The sequence below is a fragment of the Geotrypetes seraphini genome, chromosome 11 (assembly GCF_902459505.1).
Source record: "Geotrypetes seraphini chromosome 11, aGeoSer1.1, whole genome shotgun sequence".
Taxonomy (NCBI): domain Eukaryota; kingdom Metazoa; phylum Chordata; class Amphibia; order Gymnophiona; family Dermophiidae; genus Geotrypetes; species Geotrypetes seraphini.
This window is the reverse complement of record NC_047094.1, coordinates 27278911-27305122: the sequence shown is the minus strand read 5'-3', so window position 1 is coordinate 27305122 and position 26212 is coordinate 27278911. Positions and strand designations below refer to the sequence as shown.

At 38.4% G+C, this 26212-nt stretch overlaps 1 protein-coding gene across 8 annotated transcripts in view; it reads left to right on the top strand.

The window, feature by feature from the left end:
• REXO5 (RNA exonuclease 5) overlaps positions 1-26212 on the top strand; it is an 85708-nt gene that overhangs the window by 3034 nt on the left and 56462 nt on the right. For 4 of the 8 annotated variants that reach the window (XM_033962920.1, XM_033962917.1, XM_033962919.1 and 1 more), the window contains exons 2-8: positions 2565-2710; positions 6271-6386; positions 9181-9307; positions 10002-10122; positions 10227-10376; positions 13113-13201; positions 13883-13998. In XM_033962920.1, the coding sequence (XP_033818811.1) occupies positions 2591-2710; positions 6271-6386; positions 9181-9307; positions 10002-10122; positions 10227-10376; positions 13113-13201; positions 13883-13998 (839 nt within the window). In that variant the 5' untranslated portion in view covers positions 2565-2590. Of the gene's footprint in view, positions 1-2564; positions 2711-6270; positions 6458-9180; positions 9308-10001; positions 10123-10226; positions 10377-13112; positions 13202-13882; positions 13999-26212 lie in introns of those variants that run through there. The other 4 variants (XM_033962921.1, XM_033962922.1, XM_033962923.1 and 1 more) reach the window with 2 other exon arrangements.

Here is a 26212-nt window from a genome sequence, read left to right as displayed (position 1 = left end):
CAACCAGTTTTTAATCCACGTGAGTATTTCACCCTCGATTACATGGCTCGCAATTTTTCGAAGTAGTCGTTCATGCAAGACCTTGTCGTACACCTTCTGAAAATCCAGATATACAATGTCGACCGGGTCACCCTTGTCTATCTGCCTGTTTACTCCCTAGAAGAAGTGCAGCAAATTCGTCCAGCAAGATCTTCATTTACTGAAGCCGTGCTGGCTGGTCCTCATCAGATTGTGTCCGTCAAGGTGTTCAATGATGCAGTCCTTTATCAGCACCTCTACCATCTTTCCCGGTACCGAGGTCAGATTCACCGGTCTGTAGTTTCCCGGATCTCCCCTCAAACCTTTCTTGAAGATCAGCATAACATTTGCCACTTTCCAGCCTCTCCTTAATCCTTCCTGATTTGATCGACAGATTGGCTATTAGTTGGAGCAATTCAGCTATAGCCCCTTTCAGTTCCTTGATTACCCTCAGATGGATGCAACATATCTTGGGAGTGATCATTAGCGAAGACATGAAGACTGCCAATCAAGTGGAGAAAGCTTGATCCTGGGCTAGACAAATCATGGGCGTTATCCGTAGAAGTTTCGTCAGCCTTAAGCCCGAGGTCATAATGCCGTTGTACAGATCCATGGTGAGACCCCATCTGGAATACTGTGTACAATTCTGGAGGCTGCATTATTAAAAAGATGTGCGGAGAGTTGTGTTGGTTCAGCGAATGGCCACCAGGATGGTCTCAAGGATCTACAGTATGAGGAACGACTGGGTAAGTTGCAGCTGTACTCACTCGAGGAACGAAGAGAGAGGGGAGACATGATCGAGACATTCAAATATGTCACAAGCCGTATCGAGATGGAAGAGGATCTCTTTTTCCTTAAAGGACCCACGGCAACAAGAGGGCATCCGTTGAAAATCAGGGGTGGGAAATTTCATGGCGACACCAGAAAATATTTCTTCACCGAAAGGGTGGTTGATCGCTGGAATAATCTTCTACAACAGGTAATTGAGGCCAGCAGCGTGCCAGATTTTAAGAAAAGATGGGATTGGCATGTGGGATCTCTTCATGGAGGTAGTTAGGGGGTGGGCCATTAGTGTGGGCAGACTAGATGGGTCGTGGCCCTTTTCTGCCGTCATGTTCTATGTTTCTATCTTCAATAAATATTATTAAATGTTGTGTCTTCAAACTTATTATTTCAAAAAGTTAGCAAACTTAGGTTTGTGGACATGTCGGGGAGGGAATGAACAAGCCGACACGATCATGTTTCGCCACCAGGGCTGTTTCAAGGCTCTCTCCCCCCTTTTTCCTTTCTACTGTTCGTTAAGGCTCAAACGTGATATTTTTGATTTGTTTATATAAGCTAGTAATATAATTTTTTTTTAAGTAGCCATATGTATGGTCATTAATGAAACAAACTGTGAAAACCTTTCTCTTCAACTAAAGGTCCAGCCACAAACAATCCCCTCAACTCTCCCACCAACAACCACTAGTTGGTGAACCTCTGGTCCAATCTACTGTATTACTCCCCAGGAATTTCCTATGAATGTCCCCACCCAAGCTGTCCTTAAGTTACTGTACTGTCCAGCCTTGTCATTATGCTACTGTATTGTATGGTTTTATAGTGTAGTATATTGTATTGTATTGTTTTGCCAAACGTACTGTCCAATGTAACATACTGTGAATGTTGGCTTGTAACCTTTTTCTGAGCTCCCGGGAGGATGGGATAGAAATCAAAATAAATAAATAAACTGAAAAAAGCTCCTTTTGCTAGCCATGCTAGAAATGGGCTTATGCAAAGAAAAGGTTTGTAAGGTCGTGCTAAGCCAGTTTCTAAGCACAGTTTAGTAAAAGGACCCCTTAATGGCCTCTCATTATCCTTTGACATTCACTTAATCTCCATAGGTCTATTTCTATTCTCTCAACATTTTTTCTGGAATGAGTAAACAGTATTGCTGTTTTATAGGAAAAGCAGTGGATCAAATGAATAAAAATATAGGAAAAGCAGTGGATCAAATGAATAAAAATAAACTAAACATATGACACCAGCAGGTTAGTTCCAGAAATCTGGTGGTTTCATATAGAGGATGACATGGTAGATGTTACCCGCCAAAACGGTGGAGGGGAGAAAGGTGCTCACTGCAGGTGTGGGGACAAGGCCATCCACCGCCCCGTGGAGTGGTGAATGGCCTGTTCCCCGCAGTTAAGGGAGGGAATGCGCGCGGTCACCGATCGCACGCAACCCCCTCCCTGCTTTCTATGAATCTATCTCCCTCCCTCCCCCTTACCTTTGCGGCGCGTTTTAAGGTTTCAGAGTACTTGTTGAAAGTCGCTGAAGCCTGCGTGCGTGTGTGTGGGCAGAAGCTTCTCTGACGCAACTTCCGAGAAGGTAAGAGGGAGGGAGAGAGATACACGGACCGCATGAGGGGTGCCGAAGGGCAGTGAGGTGACGAGAGGGAAGGTTGGTTGCTGCGGTGAAGGGGACAGATTTTTTTCCCCTTGTCATTTTCTAGTTTCATATAAAACAGTCAGTTGTTAAGTTAAATTGCATCTTGATGTTTTGCTGTATAGAATCCTAAGCGGTGATCAGAGGTAAAATGGATGAGGAGTGTGAAAGAGATGGTGAGCATGAAGATTTTGCTGTTGACTTCAAAAAGAAAAAGATAGAAAAGGATGGAAAAAACACAAATGCATGCAAAAAGCCAATCAAAGTGAAGGTAATCAAAAAAATTAAGGAGGATTTTCATTGTTATTACATTAATATTAAAGAGCTGTTTGGATATTTCCACTGAATATTGTTGGCATTTTTCCATAACATTGATTGTACAGTAAAAAAACAAAAAACCCAACAAAAACAAAAAAAACAAAAACAAAACAAGCATACATAAAAAGTTACTAAGCTTGTCTCAGTGAATTGTCTCTAAATATGCTCTATGTGGATTTGGTACGCCAAGCCAGTGTTTCTCAACTCAGTCCTGGAGTACCCCCTTGCCAGTCAGCTGTTCTTAAGTCATATTTTATGTAACTCAGAATTTGTAGATTTTAAGATTCTTGCTGCTTACCTCTGCTCCCAGCTGATAAAAGGGCCAACTGTCCCTACCAGTGTTCCCTCTAAGGTAGAGCATGCACAACCACACACTGTTTTTAATGTGGCCATGCATCATTCCTGAATCTGCTACAGGAGAAATATAGGAAGCTATGCCACTGCAAATACAGCTCAGTGAAATCAAATGAAGCTGCAACCAAAGATGTGCCAAGCTTTTTAGCGCGCTAAATGCTAACGCATGCATGTTATCCTATTGACGCGTTAGCGCGCACCAAATCCTTGCTAAAACGCATAGCGCGCCTTTGTAAAAGAGGCCCTAAGTTGGACGTCTGTAAATTGGGACTGCCTGTATATTATATTATCTCGCCTTGATTACTGCAATTCATTGTATGTGTGTCTCTCTGCTCACTTGAGAAGTAGACTTCAGTTAATACAAAATACAACTGGTTGGCTTATATTTGGAAGGACTACGTTTGGCTCCCAATCTGTGAGAGAATACATTTAAAGATCTCTTGTTTAGTCTTTAAGGCTTTCAAGTTCAAGTTCACGTTTATTTGATAAATCGCCTATATAAAACATTCTAAGCGATGTACAATTAAAAACAAATTATGGGGAGACAAACAATCTATAATATAATAAAGAGCTAGCCGCGCATGCGCACTCCTATTTGCGTGTTCTGTGCGCTGTAGGTCTGTGGCCGAAGGAGTGCGCATGTGCGCTAATACGTCACCAGCCTATCGCCTCCACAAGTCGGACCGCAGCCAGACGACAATCTCCGTTCCTCCTGCCGCCACCGCCGATCTCCGTTCCTCCTTTGCCGCCCACCCCCTTCTCTTCCCGCGGACCCGAATGGCGATTCCAGCAGCGTGTGCATCAGTTTTCACACGCTGCTTCGGCCCTTCTACTGTCCTGATTTGCTCTGCCGCGTCTCTGATGATGTCATCAGGGACGTGCCAGAGTAAATCAGGGCAGTAGAAGGGCCCGAAGCAGCGTGTGGAGACTGATGCAAGCGCTGCTGGAATCACCATCTTTGTAGTCCGGACCGCGGGAAGGGAAAGGGGGGGGGTAGAGGAAACGCTAATGCTGCTGCACAGGGAACTGGTGGAGGGGGGAGGGAAATGGAGGGGAAGGGAATGCTGCTTTGGACAGACAGACAGACAGAGAGAGGAAGGGAAACACAAAAAAAATAAGAAAGACACAGGGGCAGGTGCACAGGGAACTGGTGTGGGGGGAGGGAAATGGAGGGGGATGGAATGCTGCTTTGGACAGACAGACAGAGAGAGGAAGGGAAACACAAAGAAAATAAGAAAGACACAGGGGCAGGTGCACAGGGAACTGGTGTGGGGGGAGGGAAATGGAGGGGGATGGAATGCTGCTTTGGACAGACAGACAGAGAGAGGAAGGGAGACAGAAAGAAAAGAAGAAAGACACAGGGGCAGGGAGATACACAGAAAGACAGACAGGCAAAGGGGGCCAGGGACAGAGAGAGACAGAAAGGACAGCGGGAGCCGCGTCAGGAGGGGTGCGGGATGCGGCAGTGGGAACTTTTCCAATGGGTGCAACTGGGGTGCTGTCGGGAACCTCTGATCAGGGGCAGAGCAAGGTAAGAGTATCATAGGGATAAGAAGGAGGAGGGAGGATAAAAAAGGAAGGGATGCCTACTGCTGGACAGGGGGAGAAGGAAAGAGATGCTGATGGACAGGGAAGGTGAAGAAAAAGGAATGGAGGACTAATGTTGGACAGGGGGAGAACGAAAGAGGTGCTGCTGGACAGGGGGGAGGTAAAACAAAGGGAGAAGGGCTGCTGCTGCATAAGGAGAGCAGTGAAGGGGTGGTGGTGGACACAGTGGAGGTAAAAGGAAGGGAAAATGGACAGGGGGAGCAGGCAAGGGGTGGTGATGGACAGCCAAGGAAAAAGAAAGAAAGCGGCTAAGGAGAGAGAGAGAAAGAAAGACAGACACACACACATATGTTCTAGCACCCGTTAATGTAACGGGCTTAAAGACTAGTCTTAGTAATAATAAGTTAAAAACAGAAAACAGAAATTGTTAACAGCATACCTAAGGAGCTTTATTTTATGGCTTAATTTTTTTTTATCACTTCTCATCAGAGATAATACCATCATTTCGAAAAGAAATCAAAACCCTGCTTTTCAAAAAATTTATCCTCTTCCCCCTCCTCCCAGGTAAATTCCCCTCCCAAAGCCTCCAATTAGGCAATCTCTCCCTCCTCAAAACACCAACCAAGAATCTTATTTGTAACCTAACTGTAACGTATTTGTTATATTACCTAGAAAGTACAGTCATCTTACTATCCAATTTCAAGTTATTACCTAGAAATGTACAGTCGTCTTACAATCCAATTGCAAGTTCTACCGGAATTTATCTAGCTTTCTCACCTCTTTTATAACAAAAAAAAATACTGTAACTTCACTGGAAATGTCCAGTTAGCTCTTTTGTAATCCGCCTTGAACTGCAAGGTATAGGTGGAATAGAAGTCACTAATGTAATGTAATGTAATTTTATCTTGATGTTCCCTTCATTTAAAGCTATCCATTTAAAAAAGAGTCTTGAGCAATCTTTTTCCTTTAAGACAGTCTCAGTTTGGAATGCTATCCTGGCTGAGATTCCATGTTTAAATTTTTTCTATCTGTTTCTTTGAAATCTCAGGACACTTTATTTTAACAAATTTATGAGCTAAGATTAGCTCAATTTTTAGTCAATAAGGCTTTTTATTTTCTGTTCTGTTTATAAACCTGCTTCATATTTTGTAAACCACTTTTGGTCCTCATTTTGAAAGTAGAGATGGTATAGAAATGTAAGGAATAGAATAGTGCTAAAACATAGCGCTCTTTCATTTGAGACTGTCTTCTGTGTGCCATGCATCCCCACTACAGAATCAGATAGTTCCACAGAGGTTGGGGGGGGAGAGAAAAGAGATTTTCCAGGTATGTGCCAGTGCCTGATTTACAGATAAAATAACTTTTATTCAGTATTTAATGCCATTTTTGAGAATGTATTATTTGCTATATATCCATGGGTAACATTTTCATCGAACTACTCTGGATCAGCTAAGTTGAAGTACCTATCCAAGCTGAGTTAGCATGGCACATTACAATATGATCAAATCAACCTCAGCTGCAATAAAAAAAGAAATCAAACTTAATTGAAACCATGTTTCTTGCTTTTATTTGCTGGTGGTGACCTTGTTCTTTACATGAACTCTTCTGCAGATAGCTTTTGTGTCTCCTGCATTATTTCATGTTAATGGAGAAATCAGCCATGAGCAGATACACGAGCTCCTTCGTTATGCCACTCTGGGAAAACGCCACCACGCAGCTCAGCCAAGGTACTTTGAGCTATGTATTTTCAGCAGCAGGAGCCGAAAAGCTGTATTTTTTTTCCAACTCCCTCTTGCAGGTATATTAAAAACGTATTTGGTCTTGGAGGTTAAGATGTACAATGTCTGCATCTACGAGACAAACATGGTTTTTCTTATTACATAGAGTATTTTGGACCCCAGTTCGTTTGCATAGAGTGGATAGTTCTAAATCTAATAGATGTTGGCATTGTCATCTGGAAGTTGGGACGTTAGATCATTTACTATACTATTGTCCTTTGATACTAAAATTCTGGAGATCGATTTGGGATCAGGTTAATAATTTATTAGAAAATCCAGTGGCACTATCGTATGATACCATTTTATTTGGAACATCTATGAGGGCAAAAAGTCAAATTTTGGCAAAAAATAACAAACTTTTGTTTATAATGACGGAAGTTGCCATGCAGCTTATTTTAAAGAATTGGAAAAATTGGGATAGATTAAATTATTCATTCTGGTGGGAATCCCTATGTTATATCTTTAAAATGGAAAAGTTTATGGTTATTATAAAAAATTTAGAAAGTTTGGGAACCATTAACCAAATATTGTAAAGATTGATTTATTTGTATAATTTGGGGAAAACATGCACATCCAGGGAGGGGGATATGTTTAGGCATTTGTTAAGAAATATAGAAGGGTTGATTACAAGTATTTTATGAGGTGTTTGTAAATTGAAAAGTGGGTGGGAGAAAATACGTTTTGTCTTTATTCTATTAAGTATATTGTGCTGTAATGATATTAATTTATGTAAATGCATCATCTTTTGTGCACAATTGAAGTTTTAAAAATGAATAAAGAATATTAAAACAAAAAACCAAAAAAACTTTGAAATTGGGTATGATGGTATGTCAGAAGTTAACTTTTCCTTCCAGTTTGGGGGCCCTTTTATTAAAGCTGAGCATCCTATTTATATGCCTATGGGCCACATGGTACTTTGCGCACTCATGTGCTAAGCTTCAGTAAAAGGGCCCCTTAGACTTGGTTTGAGCATGCCATGTGCATAGCTGTTTCTTGGTTTGTGATCTGCATGATGAAGGCAACCTGACAGGAGCTGGTTGAGACACAGGCATAGACAAGTTAAGAATTAAGGCTATGCCAGGAGCTCCAGAAATATGGGTCACCGAAGACACATTAGCAGTTGGAAAACTGACAACAGATTTTTCTGTCTTTCTTAGACTGCCCTGAAGGTCAGAGATCACCTCGACATGATCAGTAGATCAGTGTGCCAGTTGTGAGGGGGGGGGGTGTTGTGTGTGTGTGTGTTGGGGAGTGGGATTGTACATTAGATTGCCAGTTTGGAAGAATTTCCTTTTTTTAACAGTTTGTTGCATTTTGATTCAAAATTTGTTACGTGATTTAGGTTCTTTAGTTTGTTGATATGAAATTATGCTATTTAACATTTTTGACCCAGCAGTTTCTTCTTCCTCCTCCTCCTTTTGGGGCTCCAGCCAGAACTTGATGCAAGAAACCTTGGTTCACAATTTCCCGGAGATGGTTTTCTTTATCTTATGTTGCCTTCCAGTCATTGCAGTGAGGATCCAGGGCTGGAGATCCTGTCTTAAGGGCCCCGAACACAAGCTACTAGAGCCCAGATGCTCAAATGTTTTCTGTGCAAGTAAGAGTGGTCAAAACCAATCTTACTTGCAAATAAGCTCCACTTGCGATGCTCAAAAGTGTTCTCCAGGGCTTCTACCAATAGTGGTAGCAGCCACTGAGAACCCTATGCAAATTCATTACAAGGAGCTCATTCGTATTTAAATGAGCACTCCTTATAATGCTCAAAAGGGAAGAGAAGGGAATGCCCACCTCTTAATGGGGAGTTTTTTTACAGCAGGTGTGGAGCTGTTGGTAGCTGTTGTATGAGTGTATGTCCTGTGCCTAATATAGGCATGGGAAACACACAACATATGCACAACAGCAACTAGAAAAGAAAGAAAAAAAACCACACTCCACATCTGAGCCAGCAACCCTACTCTCACCCTGCCGTCTCATCTGATCGGGGCTCTGGAGTCCCGATCAGCTGAGCCAGCAGGGGAAACTGCAAACAGTTGCGCCAGCAGTACTTGCCAGAGCTGCCGATCAGCTGAGCCAGCAGGGGAAACTGCAAACAGTTGCGCCAACAGTACTTGCCAGAGCTGCTGATCAGCTAAGCCGGCATGGAGCTGATTGGTGGCTCTGGTGATTGGCTCAGTTGACTGGCAGCTCTGGTGAGTCCTGCTCGCACGGCTGTTCATGGCTTCCACTGCCAGCTCAGCTGAATGTGGCTTTGGAGTCCCAATCAGATGAGCCAGCAGGGGAGAGCAGCAGCGGCAGGAGAAGGAATGAGCCTGTGACAGGAGGGATGGGGGGAAGGAACTGTGCCTACTGCTTTGCTCTTCTGAGCAGCGTCAAGCACAGTTCCTCCCCTCTTTTACTGGACTACTCTGCACAATTAGCTTGAATATGATTTGCATGCTATTGTGCTGAGTTTAACCCAGCAAAAGAAAATCACTTCTAACCCAGATTTCTTTGCCAGGTTGCCTGGAGCTTTGTGCATCCAGTTCTAGGTGTCCCCACTTGAGCAGTAGGCACTATTCCTCCTGCCCCTCCTCCCTAGCTTCCCCGAGGGGCTCTATTCATTGCCTCTGTTGCATCCCTGGCCAACCTGTGTAACACTGCTACTGAATATTTATTGTAATATGTTTAAATAGCTAGAAAGAAGATGATAGAGCCAGGTGAATTCTAATCCCCAACATCTAATGGAGTGTTTAATCTTGTTTAGCTGGTGCCATCTTTATCATCAAAGGTGCTTGGCAGGCATTGTGGTTCTAATTCTACAGGATGCAAGTCGACTTCACTTCTCCAGTTTCTTTCTACAGCTCACCCACCTCAGGAAAATCTTCAGACATGTAAGTACAGAACCAATGCAAGGGTTTCACATGAAACAACTTGTGAATCTTTCTAGGGTGGTTCATTCTCCCTATTTATCTGTAGCTAATCACCCTGCTTAAATGATAAGAACAATAATTGCCATACTGGGACAGACCGAAGGTCCATCAAGCCCATTATCCTGTTTCCAACAGTGGCCAACCCAGGTCCCAAGTACCTAGCTAGATCCCAAGTAATAAAACAGATTTTATGCTGCTTATCCTGTGAATAAACAGTGGATTTCCCCAAGCCCCTTCAATAATGGCCTATGGCCTTCCCTTTTAGGAATTTATCCAAACCTTTTTTAAACCCCGCTAAGCTAACTGATTTCACAACATTTTCCAGCAACAAATTCTTTAAGTTCATATGTTTTGTTGACCACCTGACCACTGATTTTATTTTGGAGGTTGATTTTAGTACCAATGCTGTTTTTATTTTGTAGTATTAAATTATGCAGCACTGTGGATTAAAACATCATGACAGGCAAGACTTTCCCTTCTCTGGTTCCTAAAGCCAGTCACTAGCCATATTCTTTGTAGTACTTTAATAGAATCGAGCTGGAAACTTTTTATTTTTGTGAATGCATCCTTCTGCTTTCTTGCACAGAGCTTTGTTTCATTTTGTTTGTTCACCTGGCATGCTTTGCCCATAATACTCTGAATAATTCATTGGCAGAGATTTGGTTTACCATGTCCACCATCTAACTTTGTCAGCGCAGTACTTGGACTGCAGTTAAATCCTACCGTGCAAATAAGAGAGGAGGCTTGTGCAGAACCATCATACCTGAGCAGGCAAGGTACCCTGCTCCATTTGCATTTCTATTTAAACAAGTTTTATTCAGAACATTGTCCTTTTTGGTTTTCAGTTGTGGAAGATAAATTAGTGATTGTTTTTTTTTAGATTCATCTGTTCCCAGTAACCTGAAGGCTTTAGACCTCAGCATGGATGTGCAGAATTCACCTGTTGGAGAATCTGGAAGTAAAAATCGTGGTCTGACCAGATTCCTTCTGTCTGAGGAGCAGATGAGGGAAGAGGGATACCCCATCCTAGGTCAGGTCATGAAGTTAACTTGACAAGAACATAAGAATAGCCTCACTGGGTCAGTCAAATGGTCCATCAAGCCCATTAGCCCGTTCTCACGGTGGCCAATCCAGGTCACTAGAAACCTGAACCAAACCCAAAGAGTAGCAACATTCTAGCATCTCAAAGAATGGCAAGATTCTGGAACCCCAATGAGGGCAACATTCCAGAGCTGAGATTGTGATGTCATAATGCCTCATTCCACGGTGCCTCAGAGCCAACCTCATCAGTGTTGTTACAATGGCTTGATTGCCCTATACAGTGGTACTTTGGATTACGAGCATAATCCGTTCCAGGAGAATGCTCGTAATCCAAAATGCTCGTTTATCAAAGCGAGTTTCCCCATAGGAAATAATGGAAAAAAGTAGCAGTTGCATCCATTAGCATCCTAAACACTATGGGGCTCATAATCGAAAGAGGAAAACATCCAAAAACCGGCCTAAGTCGGCACTTGCACAAACATTTCTCAAAAACGTCCAAGTGCTGATAATAAAACCGGGTTTTGGACGTATTTCTAAACGACCTAGGCCTTCATAGTGCCGCTCAACGTCCAAAGATAAACGGGGGTTTTGGGAGGCGTGTTGAGGGTGGGAGTTGGGCGGGACGTGGGCCGGCTTAGACTTAGTCGTACAGCATGTAAAACCGAAAGTTTTACAACAGAGCCTAGACGGAACTTGGACGGTGTGACTTAGACCATGTAAAACATGGTCTAAGTCACAAAAACCCACCTAAACTCACCAGATAAGCACTGAAAACACATAACACAGACCCCCACACACTACCCTAGTGATCACCAATCCCCTCCCACCCCCATAAAAATTTTATTCACAACTTTAAATTTTAGCCTCCAGACCATCATCACGTGGCTGCCTGGCATAGGAAAGCCTAGTCGTCCAGCCCGGAAGCAGCTTAAGTCATCTTGGTTAGGGACCCATAGAGAGGAGGACCCATGCCCATAAGCCCCTGTAATCACTGCATTGATACTTAAATATGTGCACTGCCCTATACACCCCCAAAACCCTTTTTTACTGGCATATAAGTGGCTCTTGCAGCCATAAGGGCTATTGGGGTGATAGATAAGTGGGTCTAGGGGATTCTGGAGGTGGTTTGGGGGGCTCACCATCACCTATAAGGGAGCTGTAGTAAGGAGAAGCCATGGTGAAGTTCACAGCAGTGCCCTTTAAGGTACCCCACTATTTAGGTGGCATGTCTGGGTGTGCAGTCCATCACTTTGCAGACCCCTCCCACGTCCAACAGGGCTTGTTCTAGGCATTTTGGACTTGGACGGAAATGTTGTATAAAGATAGACAATTTAGTAGCTTGAACGATCAGATCGGCAGGACGTATAATTAGACGATTTTTGAAAGTAAAAAAAAAGTGTCTTGGGCTCTTTTTAACTTTGGACAACTTGCGAGATGGACGTAAACGAACTTAGACGTCCCTTTTTATTATGCCCCTCCACTTAATTAGGGCTAGATTCTGAAAATGGAGCCAAAATGTTACACACTAAGCTAATATTCTGTAAAGGGCGCTTTGCATGGAACAACTTGTATAAAATATTAGCTTAGTACACATTTCACACCTAACCTTTTTTGAGAGTAAACCCTAAAGCTGGTGTAAATGCTTGTATCCTACTGATGGCCATTAACTGTGCAAATGCAGGTATTCTATAACACGAGCCTAATTTCTGGGAATGCCTCTGACCTGCCTATGCCCCTTCCATGGCCACACCCCCTTTGGAGTTGCATACTATGGAATTTAGGCTCATATTATAGAATAAGGCTAATCTACGTGTAACGGTACAAGATGAAAGCGTGCGTGACAATCGCACGCGGACAAAGGAGCTCGGACAAATGCACGCAGGACGTCAGCACACTGGATTACAAGTTAAATTTGAAGCATTCCGGGTGAGGGTGGGGGTAACCCCCCACTTTACTTAGAAGTGTTGGCACTGCCATTTGGGGTTTCGGGGAGGGGGATCTCCCATTACAGAGGAAAGTGTAATTTTTCCCTGTTTTAGGGAAAAATTACAGTTTCCTCTCTAGGGGGGGACGCCAACATTTCTAAGTAAAGTGGGGGAGTTCCCCCTCTCGGGAGCGTTTTAAATTTAATTTTTAATCCAGCGCACTGACGTCCTGCGTGCATTTGTCTGAGCTCCTTTGTCCACACGCAGTTGTCCTGCGCGCTTTAGTTCCATCACCACGTATAACTCCTAATTACTGCCAATTAAGTATTGTTAATGCCAATAATTGACTCTTAACACCTAATTATCTAATTTAGTTTGCACGCCCAAAATTGCGTGCCCAACTTTGGGCAACCTATACCAAATCCGGGGGATAGTGTACAAATGCAAGGTGGGCATTCATGTAGGCGGAGCAAGGGAGGGGCATGGGCGGAGCTCCCAGTTACAAGTATAAATTACAGAACACTGTAAGTTTATGGGGACCTTTGCCAGGTGTAACTTTGGCCACCTCAATGTAAGGCATAGTGAAAGTGGGTTACATTAACATTCTGTAGCAGAATCTGGGCATCCAAATACCATTATCAAATAGGCTTTTACCACACAGCATAAGGGTGTCGACTTATAGTAGTGGCATCTTAGCCCTTGGCACAAGAAATATGAACACTGGTTAAATTTCTGAGATTCTGCACATAAGATTTGCCCCTTCCATTGTGTTTGAACATCTGCTCGCTTTTACTTTTCAGGATTGCCAAACTTGCGTGATTTTGTACACACAGGATGCAGTGGGAAAGTGACAGACCTTAGTCCTCTCTTTGGGCTGGATTGTGAAATGGTAAAAATATGCTTTCATTATCATGAAATTTGAAGATAACATTTACTCCAACGTCACTTTTAAGTATTACATTTTTTTGTGTGGTCTTCTGCTACTACTACAGCTTTCAGTTGCACTGTGAAGGTACCATAGTTCAGGCTGTCACTGTGGCACAGAAAGCTCGAGTTCAGATCTCCTGTCCAACAGAGCTTGAGTGTGTCACGGAGGGAGGGATGGAAGAGTGTGTCTGCTACTGAAACAACCATTATCTCCAAGAATGGTGCCAAACATTCCTCTAGCCCTCAACCGATGTCACTTGGATGCCATCCAAGGAAGGAGAGGTTTATAATGGGAGAAACTTAACAGAATAAAGGAAATTGCAAGCCATAAAACAGACATTTATTGTGTTAGAAGTATTTTAAGTACCTATAGCTGGAATTTCAAGTGATTTATTAGTCAAATTGTCATTACTTTCTGTGCACTTGATGTTAAACTTATATAGGCATTTCTTTGTCCTAGATCCAAAATTAAATAATATTTTAGATCCAGAGTAAAAGGTTTAAAGCCTAATATTTGTAGAAGTCAGAGTTGAAGGTGTGGTGTACCAGAGCCTTTGTATTTATAGTGAATCTCTGGAGTTTACCAGGAAGTCTTACTTATTAATTGTTTTTTTTAATGTGTGTGTTTTAATATATTTGGCAGTGCCTGACGAAGCAAGGAAAGGAGCTTACACGCGTCTCATTAGTAGATGTCGGTGGCCACTGTGTTATGGATGAACTTGTAAAACCACATAATCCAGTACTAAACTACCTCACCAGGTGTGCAGTAAGAAACTTCTTTAACCTTTTCCTATTGTAATAAATTTTACGTTACGCTGATTCCAATCGTAATTATTTTAGCAAAGTTTTGTATTATTCACCGTTATCATTTACGGCTATTGTAAACATAATATAAATAAGTCATAAGTCTGTAAATTCAAATATTTTGTGTTCCTGGCTCTTTATTAGTCCATATACACTGTTTATCCACTGTCTATATCATTTTTGGAATGTCCCGTCATCCGGGACACACAATAGGAAAAGGTTAATTTTTAGAATGTGTGTCGGATAAAATGATACAATTACCAAAGCCTACTCTCCCCTTAAAAGAGAGGAAGGTCTCACTGTCAAATTGTTTAATAGTCACCATTCAAGTTTAAATATAAAGGATGGGAAAATCTCAAAACATTGTAATGAAGTCACAGAGATGCTAGACTTTCAAAAGCTCCTTTTCTTCAGTCATCGGCATAAAAACCCATCCTTTACAGCGACCTTTACAGAATAGTGCATAGAGTGGATTCTTGCACCCAGCCTTCGGATGCAAGGACTTATGCCTGCTAAAACTGATAACAGTTGTGCGCCTAATTTCTGGGAACCCCCTGTTCTGCCCATGCCTACACCCCCTTTTGTTTTTGGGTTTTTTTCTTGTTTTAAATTTTTTATTCATTTTCATATATCAGCAAGTGTAACATAGAAATTTTAAAAGATCACATAAAACATACACTTGAATTCCTTTCATGTATCACTGTAAATACAATATATTATTCTGTATTTATAAACAATAATACCTAAAATATCTGTATTACCTAATATCTATAATAATTGTTGTTAAAATTTAAACCCTTCTTTTCCCTCCCTTCCCAATACACATAACAATTATAATAAAAATAATGACAAATATTTTATGAGATAAATTAAATAAAATGAAACCCACCCCCCTCCCTTCTTAATAAGATTTTTATTATGGGAAAATGATTTCATTCATTACAGAAATCTGCTAATGGTCCCCAGATCTTCTGAAAATTACCAAAATAACCTCTCTGTGTTGCTAATGCACGCTCCATTTTATATATATGGCATACGGAATTCCACCAGAAGTTATAGTTTAACCTATCATAATTTTTCTAGTTATATGTAATTTGTTGTACTGTTACCCCAGTCAATATAAATAAAAGTTTGTTATTGTTTGAAGAAATTTGACTCTTTGCTCTCATTGCTGTGCCGAATAAGATAGTATCATAAGTCAAGGCTACTGGATTTTCCATCATCCTATTTATTTGAGGCCAAATTGAATTCCAGAATAATGATATGAATGGGCAATAGAATAATAGATGATCTAATGTCCCAGCCTCAAGGTGACAGTGCCAACATCTATTAGACCCCCTTTTGAATTACGTACTATAAAATTTAGGAGCAGATGGTTGTTTGTTTTTTTAAAATCTTTATTCATTTTACATCTTACAACAAGTGTAACAATAGATAACAGTTAAATTGAATTAAATACAACACTTGAATCTCTATCATATTCAACATTAAAACATTTACATTTTTAACCCATTCCCTCCCAATCCAACCATAACCTATGTGTTCACATAGCTCATTTACAATATTCTTTATTATTGGTCTAAATATTTAATAAAATTATAAAATCCCTCCCCCCATCCCTTCTTATTGCATTTATTTTTTTTTTATAAATCTTTATTCATTTTCTTATGTTACAACAAGTGTTTCAAATAAACTCGTTAGAAACTTGAATATACACACTTGATTAACTCACATATTAACATCAAATTTAACATTTCTTTAAAAAATTAATATTATATAAAGTTATAATATTATGCAAGAAATCTAAATTTATATAATTCTTATTGAATATAATAATCTCCCACCCCTCCCTCCCTTCCTATCAATAATACATAAAATCAACTTTATTGTAAATACATTCAAATATTGATATAGTATGTAATAATCAGAAATAAAATCCCACCCCATTCCCCTCTAATCAAATATCTTATAATGGGAAAAGTTAATCATTCATTACAGAAATCTGTTAACGGTCCCCAGACTTTTTGAAATTTATTTACATATCCTTTTTGTGTTGCAATGGTGAGTTCCATTTTGTATATATGGCATACAGAATTCCACCAGAAATTGTAATTTAACCTGTCATGTTTTTTCCAATTATATGTTATTTGTTGTATTGCTATTCCAGTTAAAATAAACAAAAGTTTGTTGTTGCTTGCCGAAATTTGACTTCTTGCTCTCATAGTTGTGCCAAATAAAATAGTATCATATGTCAAGGCTACCGGATTTTCTAACATCCTATTTATTTGAGGCCAAATTGACTTCCAGAATGATAAGATGAATGGACAATAGAATAAAAGGTGGTCTAATGTCCCGACTTCAACATGACAGTGCCAGCATCTATTAGACTTAGAACTATCTATCTTTTGTAAACGAAAAGGGGTCCAAAAAGCTCTATGTAATAGAAAAAACCAAGTTTGTCTCATAGATGCTGACACTGTACATTTTAACCTCCAAGATCAAAGTCGTGGCCATTGAGATGCATTAATTTGATGCTTTATCTCAATGCTCCAAATGTCTCTAAGACCATTTTTTGGCTTTTTATTTACAAATCCAGATATTAATTTATACCACTGTGCGACTTTATGATCTGTTGAATCCATCTGGAAACATAAGAATTCCAAACTATGATAATTAGTAAGATTTTTCCATTCAGGGAACCCTACCTGAATGGACTGCTTCAATTGCAACCATCTAAAATATTGTGATTTATTAAGATCAAATTTATGTTGCAATTGTGAAAACTCCAGCAACTTACCATTTTGTATTACATCATCCAAAATACGAATACCTGCTATCATCCAATGTTTCCAGATAATTTTAAAACCGCCAATTTTGATCTTGGGGTTTAACCAAATCGTTTGTGTTGTTGATTTACTTATTGGAATAGGAGTTAGATTACTTATATATCTTAGAGTTTTCCAAGTATCCATAAATATTTTATGCTCTTTATATAACCTTGGCATTCTGATACTAACTACATGACTAAGACGCAAGGGAAACATAAGTCTCCATTCTAACCAGAACCAGTCTGGAATATTATCAGTGGGCTCTGGGAGGATCCAATACATACCTTGACGTAAAATATAGGCTTGATGGTACCTATAAAAATTGGGAAAATTTACCCCGCCCTCCACAATTGGCCTTTGCAACGACACTAAAGCAATTCTGGGGTTTTTACCAAGCCAAATAAATTTTGTCAAAATCCTATTTAATTTTTTATAAAAAGATTCTTGAAAGAAAACTGGTATCATCCCCATTTGGTAACAAACTACAGGCAAAATCATCATTTTAACAGTTTGTACTCTTCCCCACCAAGATAGATGCAAAGGATTCCATTGCTCACACATTTCTGTCACCTTTTGTAATATGCATTTTTCATTACTTTTCATTGTTTCATCCACTGTTTTTGTAATCCAAATTCCCAGATATTTAATAGCCTCCTCCTTCCAAACAAAAGAGAATGTATCAAATAATCCTTTTGTACAATGTACATTTAATGGAAGAACTTCTGATTTATTCCAATTTATCTTATATCCTGAGAACTTTCCAAATTTCTCAATCAACTCAAGTAAATATGGAATGGAAGATTCTGGATTCCTCAAATACAATAGTAAATCATCTGCATATGCAGATACTTTATATTCTCTAACTGAATGTGGTATACCTTGTATTTCCTTCACCTGTTGGATAGCTAATATTAAGGGTTCTAAAACAATATCAAACAGTAAAGGAGACAAGGGACAACCTTGTCTAACTCCCTCTGTAAATTAAATTTTTCTGAAAAAGTATTATTAATATATAATCTAGCAGAAGGGGAGCTATACAATGTTTGTATTATTTGTATGAATCCAGGACCTATACCAAACCATTCCAATGCCTGATACATAAAGGTCCATTCTACTGTATCAAAAGCCTTTTCTGCATCCAGAGAAACAGCAAAAGTAGGCTCATTCATTTTCTTTGTTAGATATAACATATGGAATGCTAATCTGGTATTATGAGATGAATGTCTTTGAGCAACAAATCCTGTTTGATGCATACCTATAATATGAGGAAGAGCTTTAGCCAATCTTAATGCTAATATTTTTGCTAACAATTTACCATCTACATTTATTAAAGATATTGGCCTATAATTTGAGACCAAAGTGGGATCTTTATTTGGCTTTGGCAAAACAATAGTTAAAGATTCTGCTATAGTGCCATTAATAGAACCTTTTTTAAGTTGGTATTGATAAAGATTTAATAAATAAGGCAATAGAAAATTTTGAAATGTTTTATAAAACTCCACTGTATATCCATCACCACCTGGAGCGGATCCAGCTCTAAGGGACTTCAAAGCTGTTTCTAATTCTTTTAGTGATATTGGCTCTTCCAAACTTCGTTTTACATGTTCAGGAACTTTTGGACCCTCTAACATTTTCAAAAATTCTAAACCATCTTTTTCTTTATCTAAATAAGTCTCGGAAGAATAAAGAGAACTATAAAACTTTAGGAACTGTTTCAAAATAGGCTCAATTTGTGTAAATGTTTCACCATTTTCATCTTTGATGGCAATTAATTTTGATTTCCTTTTTTTCGCTTTAAGATAATTTGCTAATATTCTTCCCGCCTTATTTGAGTTACCATAATATAAAGCTTGCTAAGAAAATAAATCTTTCCTAATCAATTTAGATGAAATATCATTATATTTGCCTTTTAGTTTTAACAATTCATGTTGAATAGAATATTCCCATTTTTCTATAAGTTTTGATTCTAAAATTTTAATCTCTTGTTCTAAATTTAAAAATTGTTTTTTAACCTGTTTTTTAAGGTAAGCCGAATAAGAAATTATTTGTCCTCTTGTTGATGCCTTAAAAGCATCCCATAATATTTCCCTAGAGATTTCATCTTTATCATTCATTTGAAAATAATCTTTCATTTTTGTTAGAAGGTTCTCACTAAATAATGGATCAGCAAGCAATGTATTATCAAACTTCCAGATTGGTCTATTAGTGTTTTGATCTGTGATCTTAATTTCAATCCACACCCCACCATGATCAGATAAAATGATTGGATCAATGGCAGCTTGTGTCACCTGATATGCCAAATGATTTGATATCTAATATAATAAAATGGTAGGACGCGCATGCGCACTAAAAAAGCGTGTTCCCTGATCCCGTCGCGTTTTTTTTAGTGCGCATGCGCGGGTTTACGTCGCCAAACTCGGCAACTTGGACAACAATCGCGCTTATGCTCAAGCCGCCGCCACGAATCCTCTCTCGAACCGCACCAGGATCGAGAGAGGAGCTGCGGCGGGGGCTTGAGCATAAGCGCCATTGTTGTCCCCCTACCTAGCTGCGAGGCTGCGGTGGCCTTCCTCACGGTTTCACGGTGCTTGGTTCGCCAAACAATTCCTGCCGTTGACCAAATTTGCCCCACCGTTCCTTCCCTTCCTCCATCAGGTACAGTTCAGCTCCGCCTATGTTAAAAGCAGCTGCTTTGAAATTGGAGCCCTGCCGCCACCGTAACACGTTCCCTCTGCCGCGGTCCCATATGTCAGAGAAGGGGTGGGACCAAGGCAGAGGGGAAAGTGCTACGGCAGTGGCAGGGCTCCGATTTCGACGCGGCTGCTTTTAACATTGGTGGAGCTGCACTGCACCTGATGGAGGGAGGGAAGGAAAGGTGGTTGTGCGCTGTTGAGCCCCTCTGCAAGGGCCCAAACCAAAAAAGGAGCCAGGACTCTTCCCAACCCGGCGCCACCAGACCCGACAAAACGGCCCTACACTCACAGACCCGCGAGCAGGGTTGCCATGGAAACCTAACCGGAATTTACATGCAGTCGCGCAAGGGTCAGTGAGAGGGGATCAGGAGCTAAAGAGAGATTGAAAAAAACAAACAAACAACAGTGCACAAGTAGAGAGAGACACACAGACAGTCACAGAAGGACAGGGGGCTAAAGACACAGATTGAAAAAATAACAAAACACAGAGGACAAGGAGAGAGAGAGACACAGACACTCACAGAAGGACAGGGGGCTAAAGAGACAGATTGAAAAAATAACAAAACACAGAGGACAAGGAGAGAGAGACACAGGAAAAAAAATGACAAACAGACATACATTAGCCAAGGAGACAGACATACTTACATACAGCGTCCAAGTAGACAGACAGAGAGACAGCAAAAAAATACAAACAGCCAAGGAGACAAACAGAAAAAAAATAAAAAATACAATGCCCAAGGATAAATTCAGGAAAAAAAACCTTCCAGACATACAGTGGCCAAGGAGTTAGACTGAAAAAAAAGGCATACAGACATACAGCAGCCAATGAGACAGACAGACTGACAGCGACCAAGTAGACAATCAGCAAAAAAACACAAACAAACACACAAAGCAAAAAAATAGAAACATACAGCGGCCAAGGAGACAGGCATGCAACAAATAGGAAAAATAAAAAAACTTTTAATAAATCAACCATACATAGGGGGCGTGGCTTGGGAGTGCACGAGGATGGTCGGGTAGGGCAGAGGCTCTGTACATACAGACATTAATGACATAAAATACTGAAATAAAATTTTCATTTTAACGGAAGAAACGAAGGAAAATACAACGTGATGGCTTCAGGAAAACAAAACAAGTCTGAAATGGGGATTTCTAATACCGGCAGTGTTAAGAGATCTAAGCCAGAGCCGGCAACACCCTCAAAGTGTCCGTTGTCAAGAGAGAAAAGTGACATTGATTTTTGGAAAGAAATACAAGAGATAAAAGAAATTCTTCTAAAAAACGCCAAAAAGGTGGATGAAATACAGGAAGAAGTAATGACTTTAAATAAAAGAACAGAAGTGCTGGAGATTAAAACAACAAAAATGGAAATGAGAATGGACAGTTTTGAAGCAGAAAAAAGGCAATATAAACTGGACAGAGAAAAAATCTTTACACTCACCAGGGAAGTCGAGGATTGCCAGAATCGCATGAGACGGAGTAATTTGAGACTTTTGGGCGTACCGGAAGGGGTGGAGAAAAATAATCCGGTTTCATTTGTGGAAAATTTTTTGATGAAAGTCCTGCCCCTCAAATCCAATTACCCGATAGAAGTTGAACGTGCACATCGCATACCAATGAAAAGATTGGATACTTTAAAAGGTCCTCGCCCCATAATTTTCAAGTTGCTAAGACACCAGCAAGTTTTAGAGGTGTTAAGAATGGCTAAAGAACATGCAAATTTAAAATGTCAGGATGCCAAAGTCCACATCGTTCCTGATTTCGCTTAAACAACGGCAGATAAAAGGAAAAAATTTCTAGACATGAGGCCGAAGTTAAGAGACATCGGAGCTAGATTTGGCCTGATATACCCTGCGATTATGAAAATAACTATTGACAACAAAAACTATGAGCTTTGATGAACCTATGAAGTTGGAAATGTTTTTAAATCAAAGGGAGCAGCCGATGTCAATTTAATTTGACTTATTCACTTCCTGGAGTTGGAGTTGATTCTTCTTGGTTTTTATTTGATTTTATTTGTTATTCATCTTTAATATATTTGAGAATCTGCTAACTGACAGTTTGGCTCTGTTTATTTTGAATGGAAACTGTGAAATGGAATGCTGATGAAAAAGGCAGTTTGTTTCTCTGTGAGCATTTAATATCTCTTTCTCAAAGGATGACTTTAAAGTTGAAATGAATTGTTCCTTTGCTGTTACATATCTTAATAAGATATTAGAATATCTGATATATGTTATTACAATATATTCATGAAGATAAGATATTAATATACAGAGCTTATAGTGGCAGATTTAGATCATAGGTTATGATGAGTTAATGGAGGTTTTGATAAAAATTCAGTACAAAAGATTTCAGTTAGCAAAGATTTTCAAGGGACTCTAGTTTAAGGTTTAGTAGGCTTCTTTGAGAATATTTAAAGGGAATATATGTATTTAAAAATAAATAATAACAATAATTTAAAAAAAAAAAGGAAAATATATTATTAATGCTTAATTTTCATTTATAGGTTTCTTACAAGTCTGATACTTTTAGCAGACATATAGAGTTTCACATTCTTTATTATCATTTATAATATGAGTGGAAGATCTTTATTTAGTTTCTTATTTTGATTTTTTAATATTTTGAGAATATTACATAAATTATTTATAAAAATACATATGATTATTACATACAATATTGTTTTATAATTGAAGTCTGTATAGAGCTTTTAGTTTAGCTTTACTTGGTCTTGTATGTGCAGTTCCAGGTTTTATCAGCCAATATTAAGGGTGGGAGAGGGAGGGATGGGAGGGGGGTTAAAGGGATTTGATAATTGGGGTAGGGATGTTGGATTGGGAGATATAAATGAAGATGGTGTTTATTCATTTCAAATGATTTCAGTTTTTTGTTCAGATATAATAATTGGAAGAACTTTTGTAAAAATTATTTGGATTGATGGAGATTAAAATTTTTCACTCAATGTTAATGGCCTTAATCACCCAGTAAAGAGGAACAAAATGTTAGCATTTTTAAAAAGGCAACAGGTTGATGTGTATTATATTCAAGAGACACATTTATCAGTGGTTGAATCCAAAAAGCTAGAAGATAATTGGGTGAAACACTGTTTTTTCGCTCCCGCAATAGGGAAAAAGGCAGGAGTGGCTATATTAGTGAACACAAAATGTTTAGCTTCATTTAAAATGATAGATTTTGATCCTTTAGGGAGATGGATACGAGCGGAAATGAGAATGGGAAATAATACTTTGACTTTATTAAATATCTATGTCCCGAACTCGAATCAAAATGATTTTTTTATTAATATACAAAAATTAATACTCCCACTGGCTGCTTCTAATTTAATAGTAGCTGGAGATTTTAATGCTGTTATGGATCCTTTTTTGGATAAAAAACCAAGCAAAAATATAAAATCATTAGGGTTAGATAATTTGGTGAATACTTGTAATTTGAAAGATATATGGCATATTCTTCATTTTAATGATCAGGAGTTCTCTTTTTGCTCACCAGTTCATAAATCTTTTTCAAGAATTGATTTACATATTGGTATCAAATTCCATAGTGCAACAAGTGACACAAGCTTCCATTGATCCAATTATTTTGTCAGATCATGGAGGAGTGTGGATTACACTTATACTAGATAATAATGAATACAATAGATCATTATGGAGGTTTAATAATACATTGGTTTCAGATTCAACTTTTCTTGAAGAAATTAAGTTAAAAATTTTGGAATTTTTCCAAATAAATACCTCAGCAGATATTAATGCGGAAATCTTATGGGATGCATTTAAAGCTACTATAAGAGGTAATATTATTTCTTATTCTGCGTATATTAAAAAACAACTTATTAAACAATTTTCAGATTTGGAAAAAGAAATTAAATTGCTGGAATCCAAATTAATAGATGATTGGAATCATGAAAATTTGCAAACTTTATTAAAGACTAAAGGCAAATATAATGAAATTTCTTCAAAAATGGCAAGGAAAGATTTGTTTTCTCTGCAAACCTTGTATTATGGAAAATCTAATAAGGCAGGAAGTTTACTTGCAAATTATCTTAAAGCAAAAAAGAGAAGAATAAAAATAAGTGCAATAAAAGATGAGAAAGGAAATATGCATAATCAAACTAATAACATTTTAAATCAATTTTTGGCTTTTTACAAAGAGTTGTATTCTTCCGAGTCTTCTATTAATAAAGTTCAAAAAGGTATGGAATTTTTAAATCTTCTTGAGGGTCCAAAGCTTCCTGATCATATAAAAAGAAGTTTAGAAGAACCTATATCATTAAAAGAATTAGAAACAGCATTGAAGTCTCTTAGAGTTGGATCCGCTCCAGGTGGGGATGGTTTTACTGTGGAATTCTATAAAACATTTCAAAATTCTTTATTACCCTATTTACTAAATTTATATCAGTTTCAACTTAATAAAGGTTGTATTAAAAGTACTATGGCAGAATCTATGGTGATTGTTTTGCCAAAGCCAAATAAAGATCCCACTATGGTTTCAAATTACAGGCCAATATCATTAATTAATGTAGATGGAAAATTAATGGCTAAAACACTGGCATTAAGATTGGCAAAGGCTCTTCCTTACATAATTGATGTACATCAAACAGGTTTCATTGCTAACAAACATTCTTCTAACAATACAAGATTGACATTTCATACATTAAATTTAACTAAAATGATGAATGAACCAGCTTTTGCTCTTTCAGTAGATGCAGAAAAAGCTTTTGATAGGGTAGAATGGTCATTCATGTATCAGACTTTGGATTGGTTTGGTGTGGGTCCTGGTTTTGTTCAAATGATTAAAACTTTGTATAGCTCCCCTATGGCAAGATTATACATTAATAATAATTTATCTGAGAGTTTTAAATTACATAGAGGAGTTAGACAAGGATGTCCATTATCTCCTTTGCTGTTTGATATTGTTTTAGAACCCTTATTGATAGCTATTAATCAGACAAAGGGGATACAGGGTATTCCCTTGAAAGAATGGGAATACAAATTATCTGCTTATGCGGATGATATTTTATTATATTTGCGCAATCCAGGTTCAACTATACCATGTTTGTTAGAATTGATTGAAAGATTTGGAATGTTTTCAGGATATAAAATCAATTGGAATAAATCTGAAATTCTTTCGCTTAATGTGCATTGCATAAAATCTATGTTTGATTCATTTCCTTTTGTATGGAAAGAGGATGGATTAAAATATTTAGGAATTTGGATTAAAAATTCAATAGAAGATACAGTAAAAGAAAATGAAAAACTTTTATTAAAAAAGGTTTTGGAATTATGTGAACAATGGAACCCATTACATATATCTTGGTGGGGAAGAGTTCAAACCATAAAAATGATGATATTGCCTGTGGTTTGCTATCAAATGTGTATGATTCCGGTATTTTTTCAGAACTCTTTTTATAAAAAATTGAATGCAATAATTATTAAGTTTGTTTGGCTTGGCAAAACACCTAGAATTGCTTTGGTATCTTTACAGAAATCAATTAAGGAGGGTGGGGTAAATTTCCCAAATTTCTATAGGTATCATCAGGCCTATATTTTACGTCAAGGTATGTATTGGGTCCTCCCAAATCTCATTGAATACACTCCAGATTGGTTATACTTGGAATGGCGACTCCTGTCTCCTTTACATCTTTGTCACATTCTCAGTATCAAGATGCCCAGATTGTATAAAGAAAATAAACTTTTATTAGATACATGGAAAACTCTAAGATATGTAAGTAATTTAACTGAAATTCCTATTAGTAAATCGACAAATCAATCTATATGGCTAAACTCCAAGATTCAGATTGGCGGAACTAAGATTGTCTGGAGACATTGGTTAAATGCAGGAATACGAACTTTAAATGATGTTATTTCAAATGGAAAGATGCTTGAGTTTACACAATTGCAAAATAAATTTGGACTGAATAAATCACAATTTTATAAATGGTTGCAATTGAAGCAGGCCATTCAGGCAGGGTTCCCTGAATGGAAAACTTTAAATTCTCAATATAGCATGGAATTTTTATGCTTCCAGGCAGATTTTCTGGGTCACCAGGCCGCACAGTGGTATAAAGTTATTAGTGAATTGGTTAATAAAAAACCTAAAAATGGTCTTAGGGATATTTGGAGCATTGAGATTAATCATCAAATTTTGGCATCTCAATGGCCACAAATTTGGTCTTGGAGAATAAGATGTACACTGTCAGCATCTATGAGACAAACTTGGTTTTTTCTTTTGCATAGAGCATTTTGGACCCCTGTTAGATTACAAAAATTAAATAGTTCAATGTCTAATAGATGCTGGCATTGTAAGCTTGAAGTAGGGACTTTGGATCATCTTTTATTTTTCTGTCCCTATATATTAGCCTTTTGGAATTCGATCTGGGATCAAATAAATTCTTTATTAGATAATCCTGTAGCATTAACTTATGATACTGTGATATTTGGCATATCTATGAGGAAAAAGAGTCAGATATCGGCAAGTAATAACAAACTTTTATTGATTATGACAGGAGTTGCCATGCAACATATTACTACAAATTGGAAAGATCACACAAGACTTAATTTTAATTTCTGGTGGAATTCACTATGTCACATATATAGAATGGAACGTTCAATAGCAATACAAAATGGAAATTATAAA